This window comes from Macaca mulatta, chromosome 1, assembly GCF_049350105.2.
Source record: "Macaca mulatta isolate MMU2019108-1 chromosome 1, T2T-MMU8v2.0, whole genome shotgun sequence".
Classification (NCBI taxonomy): Eukaryota; Metazoa; Chordata; class Mammalia; order Primates; family Cercopithecidae; genus Macaca; species Macaca mulatta.
Genome location: NC_133406.1, coordinates 106,137,213 through 106,156,678, shown reverse-complemented (window position 1 = coordinate 106,156,678; position 19,466 = coordinate 106,137,213). Strand labels below are relative to the sequence as shown.

Here is a 19,466-nt window from a genome sequence, read left to right as displayed (position 1 = left end):
CAAATAAAAAAATGCCAATTCAAGTAGAGAGACTGTGGAAAAAAGGAAAAAGCTTAATATTTCAGTACTGTTACTGGCACATTTTCCTTGCTTTTTAAACAAGGGGGGCCACCATTTTCATTTTGCACTGAGCCCCACAAATTATGTGTCTGGCACTGCCTTGAGGGATGGGAGGAGCAGGGAACCATTGGTGCCTGTGACCTGAGCCATCTAAGGTGAGATTTACCTCAGGTTTCCAAGTAACTTGTATTATTTCCAAGGAAATAATACAAATACAATGTCCGCAGAGGTGCGCTGGTTCCTTAGCAGCTGAGCAATGTGCGTATTTGTGACAGAAAGTGGCATTTGTTTCCTTCTTACTGCTTGTTTATGCCATTCGCGCTCGCGTGTGTGTGTGCGCGCGCGTGCGGGCATGACATTCCCGAAAAGAAAACCTCTTCTTTCACTGAGAAAAGTGAGGGGAAGGAGAAGGGTGGATTTGGTCCATGTGCAGGATGCAGAAAGGTAATGGAAATGGTCCATGTGCAGGATGCAGGATGCTCAGAGGTGAGTTCGGATGGGAATGCAGGCTGCTCAGAGGTGAGTTCGAGTGGGACTGCAGACTACTCAACCATAAGTTCGGATGGGGCTGCAGGCTGCTCAGAGGTGAGTTTGAATGGGAATACAGGCTGCCCAGAGATGAGTTCGGATGGGGATGCAGGCTGCTGAGGGATGAGTTCGGATGGGAATGCAGGCTGCTCAGGGGTGAGTTGGGATAGGGATGCAGACTACTCAGAGGTGAGTTGGGATGGGGCTTCAGGCTGCTCAGGGGTGAGCTCGGATGGGATGCAGACTGCTCAGGGGTCAGCTCGGATGGGATGCAGGCTGCTCAGGGGTGAGTTCGGATGGGATGCAGGCTGCTCAGGGGTCAGCTCGGATGGGATGCAGGCTGCTCAGGGATGAGTTGGGATGGGGATGCAGGCTGCTCAGGGGTGAGCTCGGATGGGATGCAGGCTGCTCAGGGGTGAGCTCGGATGGGATGCAGGCTGCTCAGGGGTGAGCTCGGATGGGATGCAGGCTGCTCAGGGGTGAGTTGGGATGGGGATGCAGGCTGCTCAGGGGTGAGTTGGGATGGGGATGCAGGCTGCTCAGGGGTGAGTTGGGATGGGGATGCAGGCTGCTCAGGGGTGAGCTCGGATGGGATGCAGGCTGCTCAGGGTTGAGTTCTGGTGGGATGCAGGCTGCTCAGGGGTGAGTTGGGATGGGGATGCAGGCTGCTCAGGGGTGAGCTCGGATGGGATGCAGGCTGCTCAGGGTTGAGTTCTGGTGGGATGCAGGCTGCTCAGGGGTGAGTTCTGGTGGGATGCAGGCTGCTCAGGGGTGAGCTCGGATGGGATGCAGGCTGCTCAGGGGTGAGCTCGGATGGGATGCAGGCTGCTCAGGGGTGAGTTGGGATGGGGATGCAGGCTGCTCAGGGGTGAGCTCGGATGGGATGCAGGCTGCTCAGGGGTGAGTTCTGGTGGGAGGCAGGCTGCTCAGGGGTGAGTTCTGGTGGGATGCAGGCTGCTCAGGGGTGAGCTGGGATGGGGATGCAGGCTTCTCAGGGGTGAGTTCGGACGGGGCTTCAGGCTGCTCAGGGGTGAGTTCGGATGGGATGCAGGCTGTTTGGGGGTGAGTTCATATGAGGAGACAGGTTGCTCAGGGCTTAGTTTGGATGGGATGCAGGCTGCTCAGAAGTGAGTTCCGATGGGGATGCAAGCTGCTCAGAAGTGAGTTCCGATGGGGATGCAGGCTGCTCAGAAGTTATTTTGGATGGGACTACAGGCTGGTCTTGGGGTGGTGGGTTTCTTCGGGAGCCCAGGTTGACTTGTGGAAAAGACAAAAGCCTACCTTTCTTATCATGCTTGTGCAATGCAGGGCAGGCAGCTGCCTTCCAAGCAATGGCTCCGTTGCAGTTCCTTGCATCATGTAGCCCCACTTTCTGAAGTCCTTCACTCCTGCCATATCCATTCCACCCACTTTCTTTTGGGCAGATTTCATGACATGGCTCCAGCTAAACACAAAAGTAGCTGGGACAAGGAGTTTTTTCACTCACCCAGGGGAAAATGAGAAGGTGTGGCAAACACACACAGCACCGTCTCTATCACCAAGGAGATGGGGTGAGGAGGGAAGGGCCACAAATGCGGTTAGGGAGGCTGGTCTGGTTTTAAAGGCGAGCAGTCTGTGGCGGGCAGATTTTTCTGAAGGGGAATTGCATTCTGTTGTGACTCTCTCAGCTCCAGGCACATGAGGAGACTTAGAGGAGGGGACATTAAGCAAAAATCCCAGGTGTTACGTCATTGGTGGGCCTGGGGACTCCTACCTGCACATAGTGGACAACTCTGGTGAGACCACTGTGTCGATCTGAAGGTTTTTTGGGATCCCATGAAACAACTGGGAGTTGAGAAGTTGCCCACACAGCGTCAATGGAAAAGAGGAGAGAGAACTCAGCTCCCTGCGCAAGGCCTGTGGGGCAGGAAGGCTTCTTATGAGATAGAGCTGCATCCTTCCTTCTGAGGGAGCAAGCCTGAACCTATATTTGCAGCAGACTTAAGGAGAGTGGTCCTCAGAGGGGCCAGAGCAAGGCAAGCCATTGGAAAGGAGGCAAAGGCTTGGCAGGGGAGCTGGCACCCCAGGAGGCTTGGCATGGATGTTGGAATAAGAGTCAGAGGTAGCACAAATTGGCTCCTCAGCTGTGTTGACACACAGGAGCCAGTGGCCCCAGACTCTCCCCTCTGTGTTTCCAGATTCCAGTTTCTCCCGGCTGATGGAGCAGGCACTGTCTGACAGATTTGGGACAACTTCAGGAATTCAGTTAGTTGACAATTATATCAAATGTTTATTTTTAAAAAAATAATAAAACATTCACGGTGTTGTCACAATTTTTGGTGGGAAAAACATGTGTGTATCTCTATGTCTATATGTTTACTAGAAAACCACCAAGAGATATAAAATTAAATAATAGCCAGTTCTTAAAAGTTAACTTGAAAATCCTCGTTGATAATTCAGCAGCATGCTTCCATTCATCCTATACAGTTTCTGTCCTGGTGAGGAGCATGGTTACCAACAGGCAAGATCCTCTGGCCTTGAAGTTTCACTTGAGTTAAAAGAGCTCATCTCAGATAAGTAACAGGCCAAGAATGATGGGCACTGTGACCACCAACCAACTTGCAATCCATTCTACTCCAAAGGACCGGGCTGAAAGAGCAAGAAAATCCTATACACTTAGGTATCTTGACTAATGTATTGAGAAGGGGCAGGGTTACTGGACACTGGTGTGGGAGCTCACAGAACAGTGGAATGAATTTCTTCCCCGAATCCCATCGTATTTGCCTGGGACATTCTCTTCCTCAATCTCCCCAAACATAAAGTATAAAAAGTGCAGAAATTCCTTAAATATCACTGGCTTAGCTGGGTCCTGTGCTCAAAGGTTATCTTGACATATCTGTGGCCTGGGAAAGCATCACTGCCCTACTCTGGACATCAATGAGGTAGGGTAGCTCTTCAGGTACAGACAGATGACCACATAATACAATGCACAACTGACTTTAGAGAGAAAAGGATCACTTCCTTTCCTTGTTTCTCCACCCCACTAAGTATCTGCACTAGCTAGAAAGAAGAAGGGAAGGGAAAGGAAGACAGAAAAGGAAAGAAAAAGAAAGAGGATGGAAGGAAAACTTAGATGCTGGGGTGGGGCAGGGCTGAGCTGGAGAAAATCAAAACAAAAAAGGAATGAGTGATACAATAGGGAAGGGAGTTTGAGGGCGCTTTCTAGGATAATTTGGGTGACTAAAAACTGATAGATGGGTTTACCCTTCCAAAAAGAAAATGGATTTATTATTGTTTTAACCCACTCTTCGGATGAACAGTCACACCCATTTTATAGAGGACAAGGAATGTGCTTCTGCCTTTTTCTGGATCTCAGGATGTGATATTGATATGAAAGTGGTATTGGAACCACCAGCTAAATTGTGTTCTCATGGTCAAACACCAAACTGTCACAGTGGCTCTGTGGTGGCAGAAGAACAGGGCATATCAGGAGAGGCTGCTCCTAACTCCAATGAGTCAGGAAGAATAAGGAAGAGCATGCAGGCTCCGTAGTCCACATGTGAGAGTAGAGATAAAGAAATCAGTGCAGATGAGGAGCATAGACAGAGCCCAGGAAGACCATGAAACAGCAACGTTCTCAGAGGCCAGAATCCCTGCTGACTGGGCATGACAGGGGTCACAGGTGAAGGTGAGCACCTCAGGTCTGAGTTATTCTAGAAGAATGTGTACGCCAGGGCTCAGGGATCTGATTTCAGGATTGTGGAGGGTACAGGGCCCAGAGTGCTGGAGATACTGATCCAAGTTTATTAAGGGGTCCCTAAAACTCTAAGAGACTGCATCTCATTTAGCTCCCGCTTACTAAGGACTTGTCAAGCACTGTGATAGGCAGGTTCCATGTCTTGTCTCATTGAATCCTTAGTACGAGATAAGAACTGTTATTTTGTCCTTTATTTAGGAAGAACATGACTTGGGGAAGCTAAGAAACTTGTTTAGCTAGTAAGTGACAGTCCTAGAAGCGATCTCAGCTGTGACCGACTCTAAAACCCACGGCCTTAGCTGTCCCATGCTAGCACCAGTGTAGGCCTGATCTGGAGCAGGTGTGACACTCCAATGAGTGGATCCTCCCAGGAGACAGGGGAATTTGGCTTCCTAACTTCACCTAGGAACATCAGCCTGAGGAGGAGAAGCTTCGCCTGAAGCTCAGGCTCTCATGCCTGTTCGATGGCCTCTCTCAGGCCCATCTCCTCAGTCCCTCTTTCCTTAGCTGACTTTGGCTATCTAACGACCTCGGTCCCTCTTTCTTTGGCTGACTTTGGCTGTCGAACGAAGCTCCTCTAGACAGCTGCTTGCCCACTTGCCCTTCCTTCTCCCTGCTCACCCTGATGTTTCAGACTGCTCTACGATGACCCTGGCCTCAGGTGTCAGGACTATGCTTTGTTATACCGGGAGAGGGAAGAGAAGCATCAGAGATCTCTGTCAAACGTCCTTTGCAGGTGAGAACACTGAGTCCCACGAAGGTGAGGTGAGCTGGCTGGGAGTTGGTCGTAGAGCTGGCGGCAGAACCCACATCTCCCAGCTCTCCCAGACACCTTAGGGATTGACCACAACACCGTGCAAGGAGGCTGCATAGAACCCCCAGCCTTTCTTCGTTCAACAGAACTCCAGTTACCCTGTGCCCCCCTCAGCTCCCAGGGATCCTTCTTACCCGCGGTACAGGGTGGACTGAAGCAGAACGTGCCATTCTTGCTGCTCACGGAATTGCTGACTTGGCAAGTATAACACCTGGAGTGTTTGTGTGGCTTAAGGGTGGTTTCAAGAACACTGTTCTGGATCTCCTTCGGGAGTTCCCCATACCAGGTGTAGTTTACAGACTCGCCAGGTATGACACATGACAGTTTCAGATAACAGTTGTCATCCACATCTTCTCTCTTCTCAATTTTGATGACAGGCTTGGGTACAGGGTCTGAAAGCGAGGAGGATGTTATAAGATGAGACAGTGAGGCATTCGTGCTATGAAGGTTTAGCTAACAAAGAACGAAGGGACCCAGGGAAGGGGCCTGAGTGCCCCAGGAGGCAGAGTCATGAAGAAGAAGTTCTACAGAGGGAGCCAGTGAGCAGCCTTGACCTCCTGAGGCCTCACAGACTGCAAGCGCTGCTCCTAGGCAGTGAAGCTAAGCTGGGTCCTGGAGGGGGCGCCAGAGTCCATTATATGCTCTGGGAACAAAATGGGGTTATGATCATGTGTGAGTTTGAACGAATAGCCCAGAGACTTGCTGGGGTCAGACTTAGTATACCAACTGTCTGAGATGCTCAGGGACCCTTCTCTAGCAATGGTTCATGGCAGGCACCTTGACTGGTCTGTCTCTCAAGAATTATCGGGTTCAGATTTGGCAAGAGTCCTAAGGTAAGAGGTACCTGCCTGTGCGTGGCAAAGTCCTTTGCACAACTATCCAGTGCAGGTGCCAGCCTTGTAGACTCTGGCAGAGCTACAGAGAACTTCATGTAACTTCCAGCCACGTCAATTGTGACAAACAGATTGGTCTGCTAACTTTGGTATCTCCATGTCTGGCACAATCCCTGCCACATGGCAGGTATTCTATAAGTATCTTGTGAAAGAATGAATGAAGTAGTTATGAGATAGAAAGGATAAAACACAACCAGGTGCAGTGGCTGACACCTGTAATCCCAGCACTTTGGGAGGCTGAGGCAGGAGGATTGCTTGCAGCCAGGAGTTAGAGACCAGCCTGGGCAACATAGAGAGACTCAGTTTTCACAAAGAAATAGAAAATAAAAGTAGCCAGCTGTGGTGGTGTGCACTTGTAGTCCCTGATACTCAGGAGGCTGAGGTAGGAGGATTGCTGTAGCCCAGGAGTTCGAGGCTGCAATAAACTATGATTGTACCCCTGCATTCCAGCAGACCTTCAAAAAGGAGAAGGAGAAGACCTTCAAAAAAAAAAAAAAGAAGAAGAAGAAAGAAAGGAAGAAAGAGAAAGAGAGAAAGGAAGGAAGGGAAGGGAAGGGAAGGGAAAGGAAGGGAAGGGAGGCAAGCAGGCACAGAAACACTAGTTTTGGAGTGAGACCAGTCTGGGTCCTGGACTTGACTCTAGTGGAGTGACATTAGGCAAGGTAGTTAAACCCCTTGCTGTCATCTGTAAACTGACTCTACCTCATTACACAATGCTAGTAAAGATAAAATGTCACCTGTCATGGATAATTGCTTTTTGCAGAATGTAAGTATTGCATACATTCTAGAGGTCATTTTACCATTATTATTGTTGTACTGCTGCCAGAGAGAATGAGAGATAGTCCCTGCATCTGGTCTTTCCTTGGCTAAGGCTGGTTTACCTGCAGTCCTCTGAGATCTTTTCATTCTGGTCAAGGGCAAAACATCTGCAGAATCAATGCAGTTCAAACCCCATAAGATTAAAATATGGCAGAGAATTGACCAGATCAGAGCTTGTCTCTTGGTTGTATGTGTGGAGAGGCTCTAGAAGCTCTACCAATCTAGTCTCTAGAACTCTAGTTTTGTCTCCTCTGTGAAGCCAATCTCAGATTGCTAAAAGATTGCTCAGACTACAGAGGAGACAAAAGTTGACTGGACTTCCCCTACATGCTTTAATTGAGCAATTTTTATCCTGGTTTTCATCATTTCCTGTGTTCTGGCCTCATATCTTACATTCCTTCTGCATTTCCCATGGTGATCAGCATAGCACTGGACACTTTGCTGATGGAATTAATTGAGCCAGCTTGGGCTGTCCAGCTCCAAGATGCTCGCTATGAGCTGTCAGAAATGCTTGGGCTGGACCAGAGGACCATTTTTTTTTCTGCTAACCACATCCTGGAAATCTTACCCTCAGGCAGGGTATGCTGAAGCCCAAGACAGTTTGTGGATTTTTAAGTACTCAGAAATTTTGCAAGCTTTTTGTGAAACCATTAGTTTACTGAAATCAACTGTGGTAGTGGTATTTAAACCACAGAAATTACAAAGTTGGTAAATGATACACATTAGGGCTTTAAAAAAAAAAATCTTGTCGAGCGTGTTAACCAGAAAACCACTGTAAGAGACCTTGAATATTTTTGTTCCCAGGACTTTCTGAATTTTCAGCCCATATGACATGGAAGAAGAGTGAGAAGGGAATCTGCTTGGATCAGGGACTGTCTGGCTGGTGGAACTTGAATGTATACAACACTCTTCATTTGCACGTTTTGACATTTTAAAAAATGTTTTCACTTTCCTTATCTACTTTGATACTAATAACATCCTAAAAGGTAAGTAGAATTATTCTCATAATATGATGAAGAACCTAAGGCTCTCAAGGGAGCACCACTCTTGGACACTTAGCCCCACTCTTCTACAAGAATTGCATACCCCAACCGCTGGAGCTCTCCCCATATCCATGTTTCTGCCTTATAATCTGACCCTTTCACCATAATTGTTTATATCAGGTACACATACTTGAACTAAATTGGGACTATCAGTTTCTCTGTCTTTAAATTGCCCTGAGAATTGAAACTCAGAGGAGCAAAAGTCTAAGCTTTGAGAGATAACATGTGTAAAATGGCAGGAATCCAAATCCATAGGCACAGTCCACAGATTCCTGAAGCTAGGGGTTCTAGCTTGACCCTGGTTTTCAATCTTCTCCCCTTCAGCACTTCCTAGCTCTTTTAATTGCTTTAAATAGCCCCAGTTTCTTAAACTAAATTCTTCTTTTTTGGTAAAGGTACATTGGATTAGTTTCTGTTACTTGCTATCGAAAGAGTCTTACCTAATATGGGCATGGAGATGTGAAGATCTTTTTTCAAGTTTGCATGGCTAGTCAGCAACTGACCAGAGTTTTGAACCCAAGTCTGTCTGGCTCCAAGTATAATGTCCTGGTCCTTATTCAATATAAACTGGTTAGACTGTAGCTATGAGTGGAAGTTTTTTTGTCCCGCCCATTATGAAAGTTGAAAAATTCTCCTAATAACTCCTGCCCCATTCTTTATATTAATACATTCTCTTTTATCTTAAGTCCAGTGAAACCTAATTTCAGAGATATAATTAAGATGAGCTGAGCTGATTTAGGATGATCACAGGACAAAATGAAGGAAATAGGAAACCTCTAGTTTTCCTTCTCTTCAAAGCTCAGACTCACTAACTTCAGAAGAGGTGTTAAATGTCCTAAGATTGTTAATTTGGGGGTCTGTTGACCTCGGCTTACTCCCAAATAGAATTGCATCAAGGAAAAATGAATCAAACCTGTCCTGAGGTTTTCCTCTCCTCCTCCCCGAGAATGCCCCATGCCTCCCAGGAAGCCACAGTGGTCCATCCGGGGCCACTGGAGTGGGGATTTGCCCTTTGGCTCCCCTGACTCACCAAGCACCTGCAGCTTGATCTTCCATTCTTGCTCATACCCATCCTTTTTCAACACCCTCATGACGTAGGTGCTGTTGTCCTCTTTCTGGACCTTAGAGATGTACAGTGCACCACTTTGAGGATCAAGTCTGACCCTGCCTTTAAATTTGGATTCAAAGTACTTAGATTTTCCGGAATCCCATTCTACAATCTTCTGGTCGAAAGTATAAAACCAGGTTAGTTGTTTGTAGTTCTCAGGCAGGCTCTCAGAGATGTTCAGAGTAACACTGCTGCCGGAGACCACGGTCATATGTACCAAGCGACCTGCCAATGAGAGTCAGAGTCAGACCTGACATAGAGAAGGCAGTGTTGCTGAGAGGCCTAGGGTATAGCCTGGGCTGGTGGAACAGGCGAGAAGGAAGGGATTTCTGCTTAGGAGAAGTGAGTATGGTTTTCATTGGAAGTCCAGGTCTCCTGCTCAGGAACTCAAGAAAAGTTGGAGCTTGAAAAGTGGGCATGGGGGAAGGGGGTGTTGCTTATAATTCATCTAGCACTATCCCCAGAAAATAAAAGAATTGAGTAAGGCCAACTGAGGTTGGGCCTGGCTCTCTCCCTTACTCTCATACCAGTAGAATTTCAAGTAAACTGATGACAAGTCATATCTCCTCTCTGGTCTTGTGTTTCCTGTCTATTCCTAGCTCAGTAAGCATTTTGTTAGTCCCTAGAGGCATAGACATAAAAAGTACATTATTCTATTTAAAAATATTTAATACAACAATGTGGGAGGACAGACACACAAACTAATAATCCTAATATGTTATATTGGTGACTGTTATAAAGGTAATGTGGGGACCAAGGGAAAGCTTCCCCTTCCCCTTCTGAAAGTTTGCCAAAAATCACTGACAAGAGGCAGATTAAGGAAGAAAGGCATACAGATTAACGTGTAAGCAGAGCCTGGGGAATGAATGGACTTCCAATGAAAACTAAACAGTCCAGGGCAAATCGTTCGTTTTTATGCTTAGGTTCAACAAAGCATATGGAGTTGCTTTGTTGAAACAAAACAGTCATGGAGAAATATGATTGGACAAAAAGGGTATGATCGAATGCCAATAGACTGTTTGGGGAAAACCCAGCAAGGCCTGTCTGTCTAGATTCTGCTTGGTCTTTCTGTGCCGGATTCCTTCCTTCCTCCTGCGTGTGGGGCAGGCCCTCTCTAGAATGGGGGTCTTATGATTCACAATTAAACAAGATAGGTCAGATAATTTCTTTATGGCTTTTTTTTTTTTTTTTTTACATAGAAAGGCTCAAGGAAAGTTAGGGTGGTATATTTAAGTTTTACAGCTGGCTTTGGGGAAAAGGGGTTTTGGCTTCTATGGCCCGCCTTAGGAAAGAGGGATTTCAGTGTCTGTGGCTAGCCTAGGGGAGAATGGGACTGATAGACAGGAGAGCAGGAGAAGGTCAGAGAAAAACTTTCCCTTCCAAGGCTGCTTCTGAGGCCATGAGTTTGGGGCATTGTTTTCTGAGTCCTGACAATAAACACAGTGGGCTATGGGAATGTATTCCTATCTGGAGGGTAGGGATAGAAAATTGAGAAAATACTAAGAAAAATCTCTTCGGAGGAGATGACCACTAAGGTAAGCCAAAGGATGATTAAAAGCTAATGTTTGTTGAGAACTATCTGTCAGGCACGATTTGAGACACTTGGGATACATCAGTGAACTAAGCAGCAAAGATCCCTACCTTAACCGAGCTTGCGTTAGAGTGGGGTGAAAAGACGTAAGCAATGAACACGCTAACCGAACACACTATATAGTATGTAAGGAGGTGATAATTGCCATGACAGAGGAGAAAACCTAGAATAGGGTAAGGGGAGTCACAAGTACTGGTAGGGGTAAAAGGGTGAACTTCATTTATAAGGTGATAAGTAGGTCACATCTGAGCAAAGACTTGGAGGAGAGAGGTGGCCAAGAGGATATCTGGCGTAAGAGGGACCCAGACAGAGGAAAGAGCCAGAGCAAAGGCCCTGGGGCAGGGGTTTGCCTGCCATACGTAAACAACAGCAAGGAGGCGGTGAGTGGGTAGTGTGGAGTGAGCAAGGGGATTGGATGTTGAGAGACACAGTCAGAGAGGGAGTGGGATTGGGGAGAGTAGATGGTGACATTTTAGCTTTAATAATGTTTTGTCCTGTTAAAAAAAAAAAAAGTGTTCCTGTAAAAACGGCTCATGTCTTGTGTGTGCATTTACAATATATTTAGAAGCAAGTTATTAGAAGGTAAGAAAGTGGAGACTGTTTAAACTATTATTTCACAAAGTTTGGATCAGAGGCAGATTCTCTGTGAAAGTGATGAAGCTGAAGCTTCAGGGCTTCTTGGATGGCCCTGGAGGAGCCCTAGCAGTGTATTCATGTAATCCATTTTACAAAACATATCTTAAACACAAATAATTAGACCACGGCCTCTGTCTACCACAACATCCCCTTCATCACATTTCCACTTTTGTTGGTTGGCATCTCAGTTATGGGCATTTTGAAATCTGGCTAAGGGGAAGTAGAAATGGGAATTACTTAGTTCGGATTAGTGGGATACATGTATGAGGGTTGCAAACTCTTGGAAGTTCCTGCTAGCCACTTCAGTGAAGCAATTGCATCCAGGACTATTCCTGCTGCCCTCTGCGCTGACTCACCGGCAATGGCCGTGGACACGTTGCAATCGGGCTGCAGGTGGGATGCAGAGGAGAAAGCAGGTTGGAAGTGAACAACAGCCAGAGCTATTCAGTAGCAAAGTATTATGGAAGCATGAAGGCATTTCATTAATTAAAAATATGGTGCTATTTTTTCTGCTCTCATGATCTGAGTAGTATTTGTATTTTTTAAACTTGTACTAATTCCCTGGGATTTCTTTTTTTGTTCTAATTGAATTTATTTTTGTTCCTATTTGTATTTAGTTTTGTTCTTTTCTTTTTCTTTTTCTTGACAATACTCCAAATTGTATAAGCCTCGGGGTATTTTTAAAAACCTGGTTTGGTTAAGGTAAGGAGAAAGAAAAGATGATAAGGACAAGGTACAAGATGAAGTGAGGTCTGTTGGCTTTTTTTGTGGAGAGAGAACTTAGAATATGTATACCAAGCCTAAAAAAGAGCAGTATAAAAAAAGCTAAAGGTAGAAGAAGAGGAAATATGTCCTATATCACTCTGGTGTCATATGCTGCCACACAAAAACTCAATTGTGCTCTTCAACATGATGTATACTAGCTGTTCACTTTCCACATATCCATCATTTCCAAAACATTCTCAACCACTAAAAGATTTTTATCTGTATCCCCAGGACTTTCAAGTTCCTGTTCATTCAGCTTTCCAACCATTCATCTATCTATTCAACAAATGTTTATTGAGTGCTTACCCTGTCCTTGTTTGTACTCAGAAATACCTAGGCATTCATTTCTACAGTGCTTCTGATTGGTCCAGCCCATGCCCTATAATCCCTCTGACAAAATCAGTTCAAGCCAGCAACAGTCATCGCACAACCACAACATGCTTGACACTGTGCTAGACTCTGCTATCAGCAAGGTGGATAGAGTATCTGGCCTCTTGGAGCATACAGCCTAGGAGGACATTCTTTCCAGGATTTTAAAATCACTAGACATATTCCAGACTTGTTCTCCTTCTGTTACTTGTTTCCACATGAATTAATAGAAGTGGTCATAATAGGCAGTCTAGATCAATGTTTTTCAGTCTTGACATTATTGACATTTTGGGCCATATAATTCATTTTTGTAGGGAGCTGTTCTGTGCATTGTAAGATGTTTGCCAGAATCCCTGGTATCTGCCCACTAGGTGCCAGTAACACTTGTCCAGTTGTGACAGCCAAAAATGTATCTATATATTGCCAAATGTCCCTTGAGGGACAAAATTCTCCCATGTTCACCCTGGTTGAGAAGTACTGAGCTAGGTCATCCTTGGCAGACTCCCCAGCATGTCTCATACACTCAGGAAGATAACACAATCCACTGTCTGATGACAGAGGCAGGTAATAACACCAGACAGATCATTTGTATATGTAATTTTTTGATGGAGTTTTGCTCTTGTCACCCATGCTGGAGTGCAGTGGTGCAATCTTGGCTCACTGCAACCTCCATCCCCCAGGTTCAAGCAATTCTCCCGCCTCAGCCTCCCAAGTAGCTAGGATTACAGGCATACACCACCACCATGCCTGGCTAATTATTTGTATTTAGTAGATACGGGGTTTCACCATGTTGGTCAGGCTGGTCTCAAACTCCTGACCTCAGCCTCGGCCTCTCAAAGTGCTGGGATTACAGGCGTGAGCCACCATGCCCAGCCCATTTCAGTATATTATGAGTGCTGATGACAGGTACGCATACAATATTGTAACTTTCCTCCCTCCCTCCTTAACCACCCATGTGTAACAATTCCAAAAAGGCTGTCCTGATGGTTGGCTGTAACTTCTTACTGAGAAATAAAGAAGTGATTAACTGCTGATAAAATCTTGATTTGCCTTCTTAACAATTCCATCTTTTAGGAAGTAGGTGAAGCAACCTTTTAAAAAATCACTATTTTGATTTAATTCTAACAGGAAGTATTTGGTGATATGTCTGGATGGTTGGGATAAAGTAACAAAGTTGGATCTTATACCTTTACTTTCTTAATAAACTCACTTTCGCTTTTTAAAAAAAAGAACAAATAGAACCAGATCCTGCCTGTGCCCACCCATGTTTCTTGTCTGTAGAAAAACAGAATTGTAAAGGGAAAAAATTCAGGTCAAAGGAAGTCATAATCCCATACCAAAGAGTCTCCCCAGGAAAGAGAAAGGTTTTAAAGAGTAAGTTCTGGTTACTCAAAAAAAAAAAAAAAAAAAAAACAAGACACATGGTTGACTTCTTTGGTTTTCTTGTATATTGAGAAAAATAAAAATAATAAAAACAAAACACATGGCTTCTAGTAAAATTCTTAAGGAAGAAAAGAAGATGAGCATTAAAGATGTGGAGACAGAGTTACCTGGAGCTCTCTCATAAGATTAAATATTTAACAAGCCTGTACAAACCTTTTTAGGAAGTAATTTTGCAATAGCTACTAAGACCCCAGGTTTGTGTCTTGGTGAGAAGCTGAGTAGGCTACTATTTTTTGAGATGGGAACTATAATGAGTTCAATGGGCAACATTGCAATGCAATTTGAAGGTGAGGAAGGAGAAACAATAAAAATAGACTCTTCTCTTCAGACATTGCAATTTGAATGGGAAAAAGAATGGTAGGGCATTATGTAAAGGGTCATGAAAAAGTAGAGAGTATTTTGTTTTTGTTCTTAGTGTTATTCAAAGAAGGAAAGACCTAATCTATGGTAAGCCAAGGAAAGGATTCAGTGGAGGAAAGACATGAAGAGAAGGGAGGTAATTGATGAGCCTGGGCTAGGGGGTCTCAGAGCAGAGTTGATGGCACAGGTCTTGGCTGCGATGAGGGATACTTCATCCTCTGAAGGAAAAGAGGAGGAGGAAAGACAGTTGGTGGTGGAGAAAAGTTACTAGTTTGAAGATAGTGGGCAGGAAGTTGAAGGGCCTCCTGCCTAATGGTCTCTAGTTTCCATTTCTTCTGCAAAGAAGGAGGCACATACCTTGCTGAGAGGGCAGAGGACTGAGGTAAGGGGGCTTGAGGATAGGGTGAAAGTTTGAAATAGCCACTGTGGGAAATGCGAGAAAGAATTTATCAGGGCCAGTAAGAGCTACTCTGAGATCCCAGGTTGACTGAAACAATGACAAAATTTATTCCTTCCCTCTTTCCTTTGCTTCTTTCCTCCCTCCATCCACCCATCCCTCCATGCATACATGCATACATGAACTTCCTCATGTATTCACTCATCTAATAACTATGCAGTAAGCAGTTACTATGTACTTGACTCTGTATGCATACAATAGATAGATGCAGCTCCTTCCCTTGAGCTTCATTCCAGTGAATCCACACAATTAATCAGATGCTTTCACTACTGATGATAAGTGTTAGGAAAAGGAAAATATAGAATGCTTAGAAAGCATATAAAAGGGAGCACATCACTTGAATTTGGGGGTTGAGAATGGCTTCTGTAAAAGGAATTAGTCTAAGTGGGATGAAACAAGGGAAAGATAAGGACTGGGGGTAGTGAATAGTCCAACAAAACGGGAAAAGAATCAAAAGCCCAGAAACACCAAAATGAGATTTGTTTATGGAACAGGAAGTAGCTCGCTGGCAAAACATAGACTAAGGAGGCCAGGAAGTGAGCTTATTATGAAATGTGAACTTTACACTCACAGCTTCTGCTTTCTCATTTACCACAGTGGCTACTGAAGATTTTAAGCAGAAGAGTGAAGTAAACAGAGAACCATTTTAGAAAATGTATACCAACAGCAGGGTGGAGAACAGGTTATCTAGAAGAGAGTACAGTAAATAGAGAAGTTAGAATAGCGCATCATTGTGGAAATTGGTGATAAGAGAAAATGGTGGCTCGATCTAAGATAGATAGCATGGGGGTGGATGGAATTGTACATATTTGAGAGATATTTTTGAAAGTAGAATTAGCAGGACTTACTCACTGGGCATGAGAAGCAGGGGAAAGAATCAAGGATGACTTCTAGAATTCTGGCCTGAGCAACCGGACAAGTGGAGATGTCATTTATAGAGGTGGGGAACAGTGGAAGAGCAGTAGGTTTTGGGGGAAGAAGGATTGTAGTAGTTTTTTGTTTTTTGTTTTTTTTTAAGTCTGTAAATTTTTTGACAGTCCTCTCATCAAGTGATGGACTTTGTGCCCCTTCCCCTTGAACTTGAGTAGGCTTGGTGATGGCTTTAATGAATGGAATACAACTGAAGTGTGAATTGCAAAGCTAGCTTAGAAAAGACCATGCAGCATTTGCCTGTTTCTCTTGGGACACCAACTCTGGGAGGTTTCCGCTGGGTGGTACCAGCCACCCAGCTCTTTGAGCCTCCCTCAGTTCAGGCAGTAGCCCTGTGAGTGAAGAGCCTTGCATGACTCTAGGCCACACCATAATGTGATTGCAAGCACATGAAAAGCACCGAATGAGACAGGATGAACAGTCTTCCCCCAGATCTGTGGGCAAAGTAAATCATTATTATTTTAAGCCACAGTATTGTGGCAGCTTGTTAAATAGCAATACATAGCAGGAATAGAGATGATGAGTTAAGTTTTAGACATGTGTCTGGAAAGTCTAGAGAAGATGTTTAAGAGACAGAAGTTCTGGTCTTGGGCTCAGGTGAGTGCTTGCGGCTTAGGAATTTACTGATGCTCTTTCCAGGCTTTCACCTGTATCAGATTGTGTGTGTGTCACAAATGCAAAGCAATTGCACATTTTTTATTTTATTTGATCTTAATAGTAACCCCTTGAAGAAAAGAGGAACAGATTATTATACCCATTATAGAGCTGAGGAAGCTGAGCCTCAGGAAGCTTTAATGATTTGTTGAAAATCCCACAGCATGGAACCAGATAGAACACAGGTCATCTCATTTCTAGTACAATACTCTTTCTACTTCACCCTGCTAAGTGTTGTGGACAGATGGGGAATTGGCTAGTTGTGGAGCGTGCCCTGAATCATTGCCTTGAAACCAAAGAGCTGAGAAACCCAAGTCTGAGGAGAGAAGGAAGAAGAGAGCTAAGAGTGCTTCTCAAACTTTTCCACAGAAGCATCCCTTACTGCAGAGGAGAGAACTACTTGCACTTTCAGGAAGATATGGATGTATCATTCAAAAGGAAACTTTTTGAAGTTGTTCATGCATTTGTGTAACAATTATTTATCAAGCACATGCCACACTCCAGGCCTGTGCTAAGTGCAGCAGCACAACACTGCACGTGGTTTCTGTCTTCATAAAGTTCAAGGAAACAGATGATCAATCAAGCAGTTCACAAACCATAATCTGGAGCCTGAGGTTCCAATCTGACCATGCCTTCAGAACACAGTCACAAGCAGACAGTCCAGGAAGAAGTCACATGAAAACAGATGCCTAAAAGAGAGGCAGGGAGAGGGGAGGAGGGAGGGAAATCTAGGTGGAAAGAAGGCATGTACATAAGCCAGAGGTAAGAGAAAACACCTCTTTTAAGGCAAACAGTAAAATTAAGAGATTTAGGCACATTGACCTTCATCAAGATTCTCTGGCCTTAGTCTAGGAAAGGCAAAATCGTAATAAAATGGTTTGGAAGTTAGACCTGTGTGCCCTTAGGAGGATTTCTCAATCTCTCTGAAAGACAGTATTCTCATCTGAAAAATGTAGATAATAATAGCCACCTCACTATTTTCTAATGAAAGTTAAATGAAAAAGTATACAAAATGCCTAGCACAATGTCTGACACCCAGTAAGTGCTTAATTTGTATTTTACTAACCTAGGTTATAGAAATAGATAACCTGGCCGGGCGCGGTGGCTCAAGCCTGTAATCCCAGCACTTTGGGAGGCCGAGACGGGCGGATCACGAGGTCAGGAGATCGAAACCATCCTGGCTAACACGGTGAAACCCCGTCTCTATTAAGAAATACAAAAAACTAGCCGGGCGAGGTGGCGGGCGCCTGTAGTCCCAGCTACTCGGGAGGCTGAGGCCGGAGAATGGCGTGAACCCGGGAGGCGGAGCTTGCAGTGAGCTGAGATCCGGCCACTGCACCCCAGCCTGGGCGACAGAGCGAGACTCCGTCTCAAAAAAAAAAAAAAAAAGAAATAGATAACCTAACCTCATCAAAACCAGTATTATCCATTCAAAGGATAACACAATCAGGTGTGGTCTGCATGTTTCAAAGAAGAATACACAACCAAGATGAAGCCTAGAAAAGAAGTCAGAGAACGACCAACTGTCAGGATGTTTTCAGTATGCCAAGAGAAAGTCCTGAAATATTCCAGTTCTCATTGGCAACCCTGTTTTTCCCAATAGTTAGATGAATACTTCACGTCCGTCCCAACTCCCAAGGCCATACCAATGTCCTATGCATTGAGTCAGGTCCACAGAACCCATACAGCTGTAGACTCACACAGTCATGAACCAAAGGACTCTACCTGAGAGGCAGAGCATGTGAGAGACCTATCCTCCACACATTCTCCCTCACCTCCCTAAAAGTTACAAACTATCATCATTTTATGCCACGGTGTAACTACCGCATGTTTGTTTCTTTTTTACTGTTATCCTCGGAGTGGTGAGCATTAAAGCCCTTTAAATTAAAAAGACTTGAGTATTTACTTGGGGGAATAGCAAGAAAGTCAAAGGCTTCACTGCTGCTTCTCAGCTGCATAAGAAGGATGGATGAAGAAAGAGGGTGAGGCAGCTCTAACAGAAGAAGGAAAGTTAGCTCAGCCCTTGGGCACATGACGGGGACCGAACAGGCTGTGGCAGAGGAATGGACCTTAACTCTTAGTAATCAGATGCGTTAAGGTTCCCTTGTTGCTGACGCACTTCCAGCCTCTTCTCAGACCCTCATTTGGAGACCCCAGACAGCAATCCTTTCCAAGCTTTTCTTCCTACAATTTTGATCTATCTTTTCTTTGGGTAAATGACAATGTCATTTACCTTGGCTCAGGACACAACACCTCACATATACAGAGGTCTCAAAGAATGCCTAATGAAGTACAATGTGTCAGAGCATAAAATACGGCAGCTGTCAGTGTAGAGCTTCTTCTTATTCAAAATGAAAAAACACTTTTCCACAACTTCATGGACCACCAGCCAAGGGACAAAATATGAGAAGCCTACTTCTCCTTCTCCCCAGGGTCCTGTTTTGGTTACATCCCCTTGGGAAAGGAGATGAAGCTCAATTCTTCAGTGCTAAGAAAGGTTCCCCAACCATGCCATGGCCATGGTATTGGAATGGAAATATCTGCTTTCCAGATACCAGATCCGGCTTCTAGGGTTGAACTACATCCCATCTCCCCTTTCCCAACTGACCATACCTTCAGTGCACAATCACAGGCAGACGGTTGGTAGAAAGTACCTTGAATGCTGATCGCCAGGAGTGACAGAGACAGCAGTAGCAATTCCAGAGCCAGACACCGATTCCAACCTCTGGAGCCCATGCTTCCTTCCAGAACTTCCCAGCAACGCAGGAGACAGTTGAGAGCCTGGCTAGAAAGAGGCCAGGGCTAAAAAGGGAACTTACCAAATAGGGTTAGAGAAAAAAAAACACTGAGCTTTTCTCTCCACCCAGCACACTTGTGTGGGGCCCCAGAAACCAGAAACAGGAGGCCTTGTAAATTTTTTTATCTAAGAGCATCACGGAAACTGAGAACAATTTTGTTTGAATGTACATGAGTGCTTTTTTGTAGGGAGAAGATTCATAGCTTCTACTGGACTCTCAGTGGGGACAGTACTCAGAAAAGATTAAGAGACCCTGATAGAGAATATCTGCTTTTTGTTCCCAGGAAAGAATCACTCTGATTAATTCAGGGGCTAAGACATAGGAGGTGCCCAGTCAAGCCTGGTTAGGTGTCACTCAGAGCAGGTAGTCTGGGAAATCAGACCCACATAGCCTTAGTGCTGCATCTCTTACCCCCAGCACCACCCTCTACTCTTCTTCCTTTATGATAATTCACCATTTGAA

General features: G+C 44.9%; 1 protein-coding gene across 3 annotated transcripts; it reads right to left on the bottom strand.

Moving 5' to 3' along the window:
* Positions 1 to 2,828: 2,828 nt before the first annotated feature.
* CD48 (CD48 molecule) lies at positions 2,829 to 19,001 on the bottom strand. 3 transcript variants are annotated; one of them, XM_077940393.1, is made up of 4 exons: positions 18,820 to 19,001; positions 8,924 to 9,226; positions 5,273 to 5,530; positions 2,829 to 3,216 (listed from the first exon to the last, which is right to left on the bottom strand). In XM_077940393.1, exons 2-4 carry the CDS (start codon positions 9,210 to 9,212, stop codon positions 3,137 to 3,139), a joined length of 627 nt encoding a protein of 208 aa, XP_077796519.1. In that variant the 5' UTR covers positions 9,213 to 9,226; positions 18,820 to 19,001; the 3' UTR covers positions 2,829 to 3,136. The 3 variants fall into 3 exon arrangements, with proteins under 3 accessions (XP_077796519.1, XP_014969114.2, XP_014969105.3); XM_015113628.3 differs by having other exon boundaries at positions 18,861 to 19,001; XM_015113619.3 differs by lacking the exon at positions 2,829 to 3,216 and having other exon boundaries at positions 4,499 to 5,530; positions 18,861 to 19,001.
* Between the last annotated feature and the right edge of the window lie 465 nt (positions 19,002 to 19,466).

What these genes read in the sequence shown, in the direction of transcription:
- CD48 (XM_015113619.3), bottom strand. Translation starts at nt 18,942, where the DNA reads ATGGGCTCCAGAGGTTGGAATCGGTGTCTGGCTCTGGAATTGCTACTG. An exon ending in CCTGGCGATCAGCATTCAAG is followed by an intron (nt 9,227 to 18,860) that starts GTACTTTCTACC and finishes TCTCATTGGCAG; the next exon opens with GTCGCTTGGTACATATGACC. An exon ending in GATCAAGCTGCAGGTGCTTG is followed by an intron (nt 5,531 to 8,923) that starts GTGAGTCAGGGG and finishes CCTCGCTTTCAG; the next exon opens with ACCCTGTACCCAAGCCTGTC.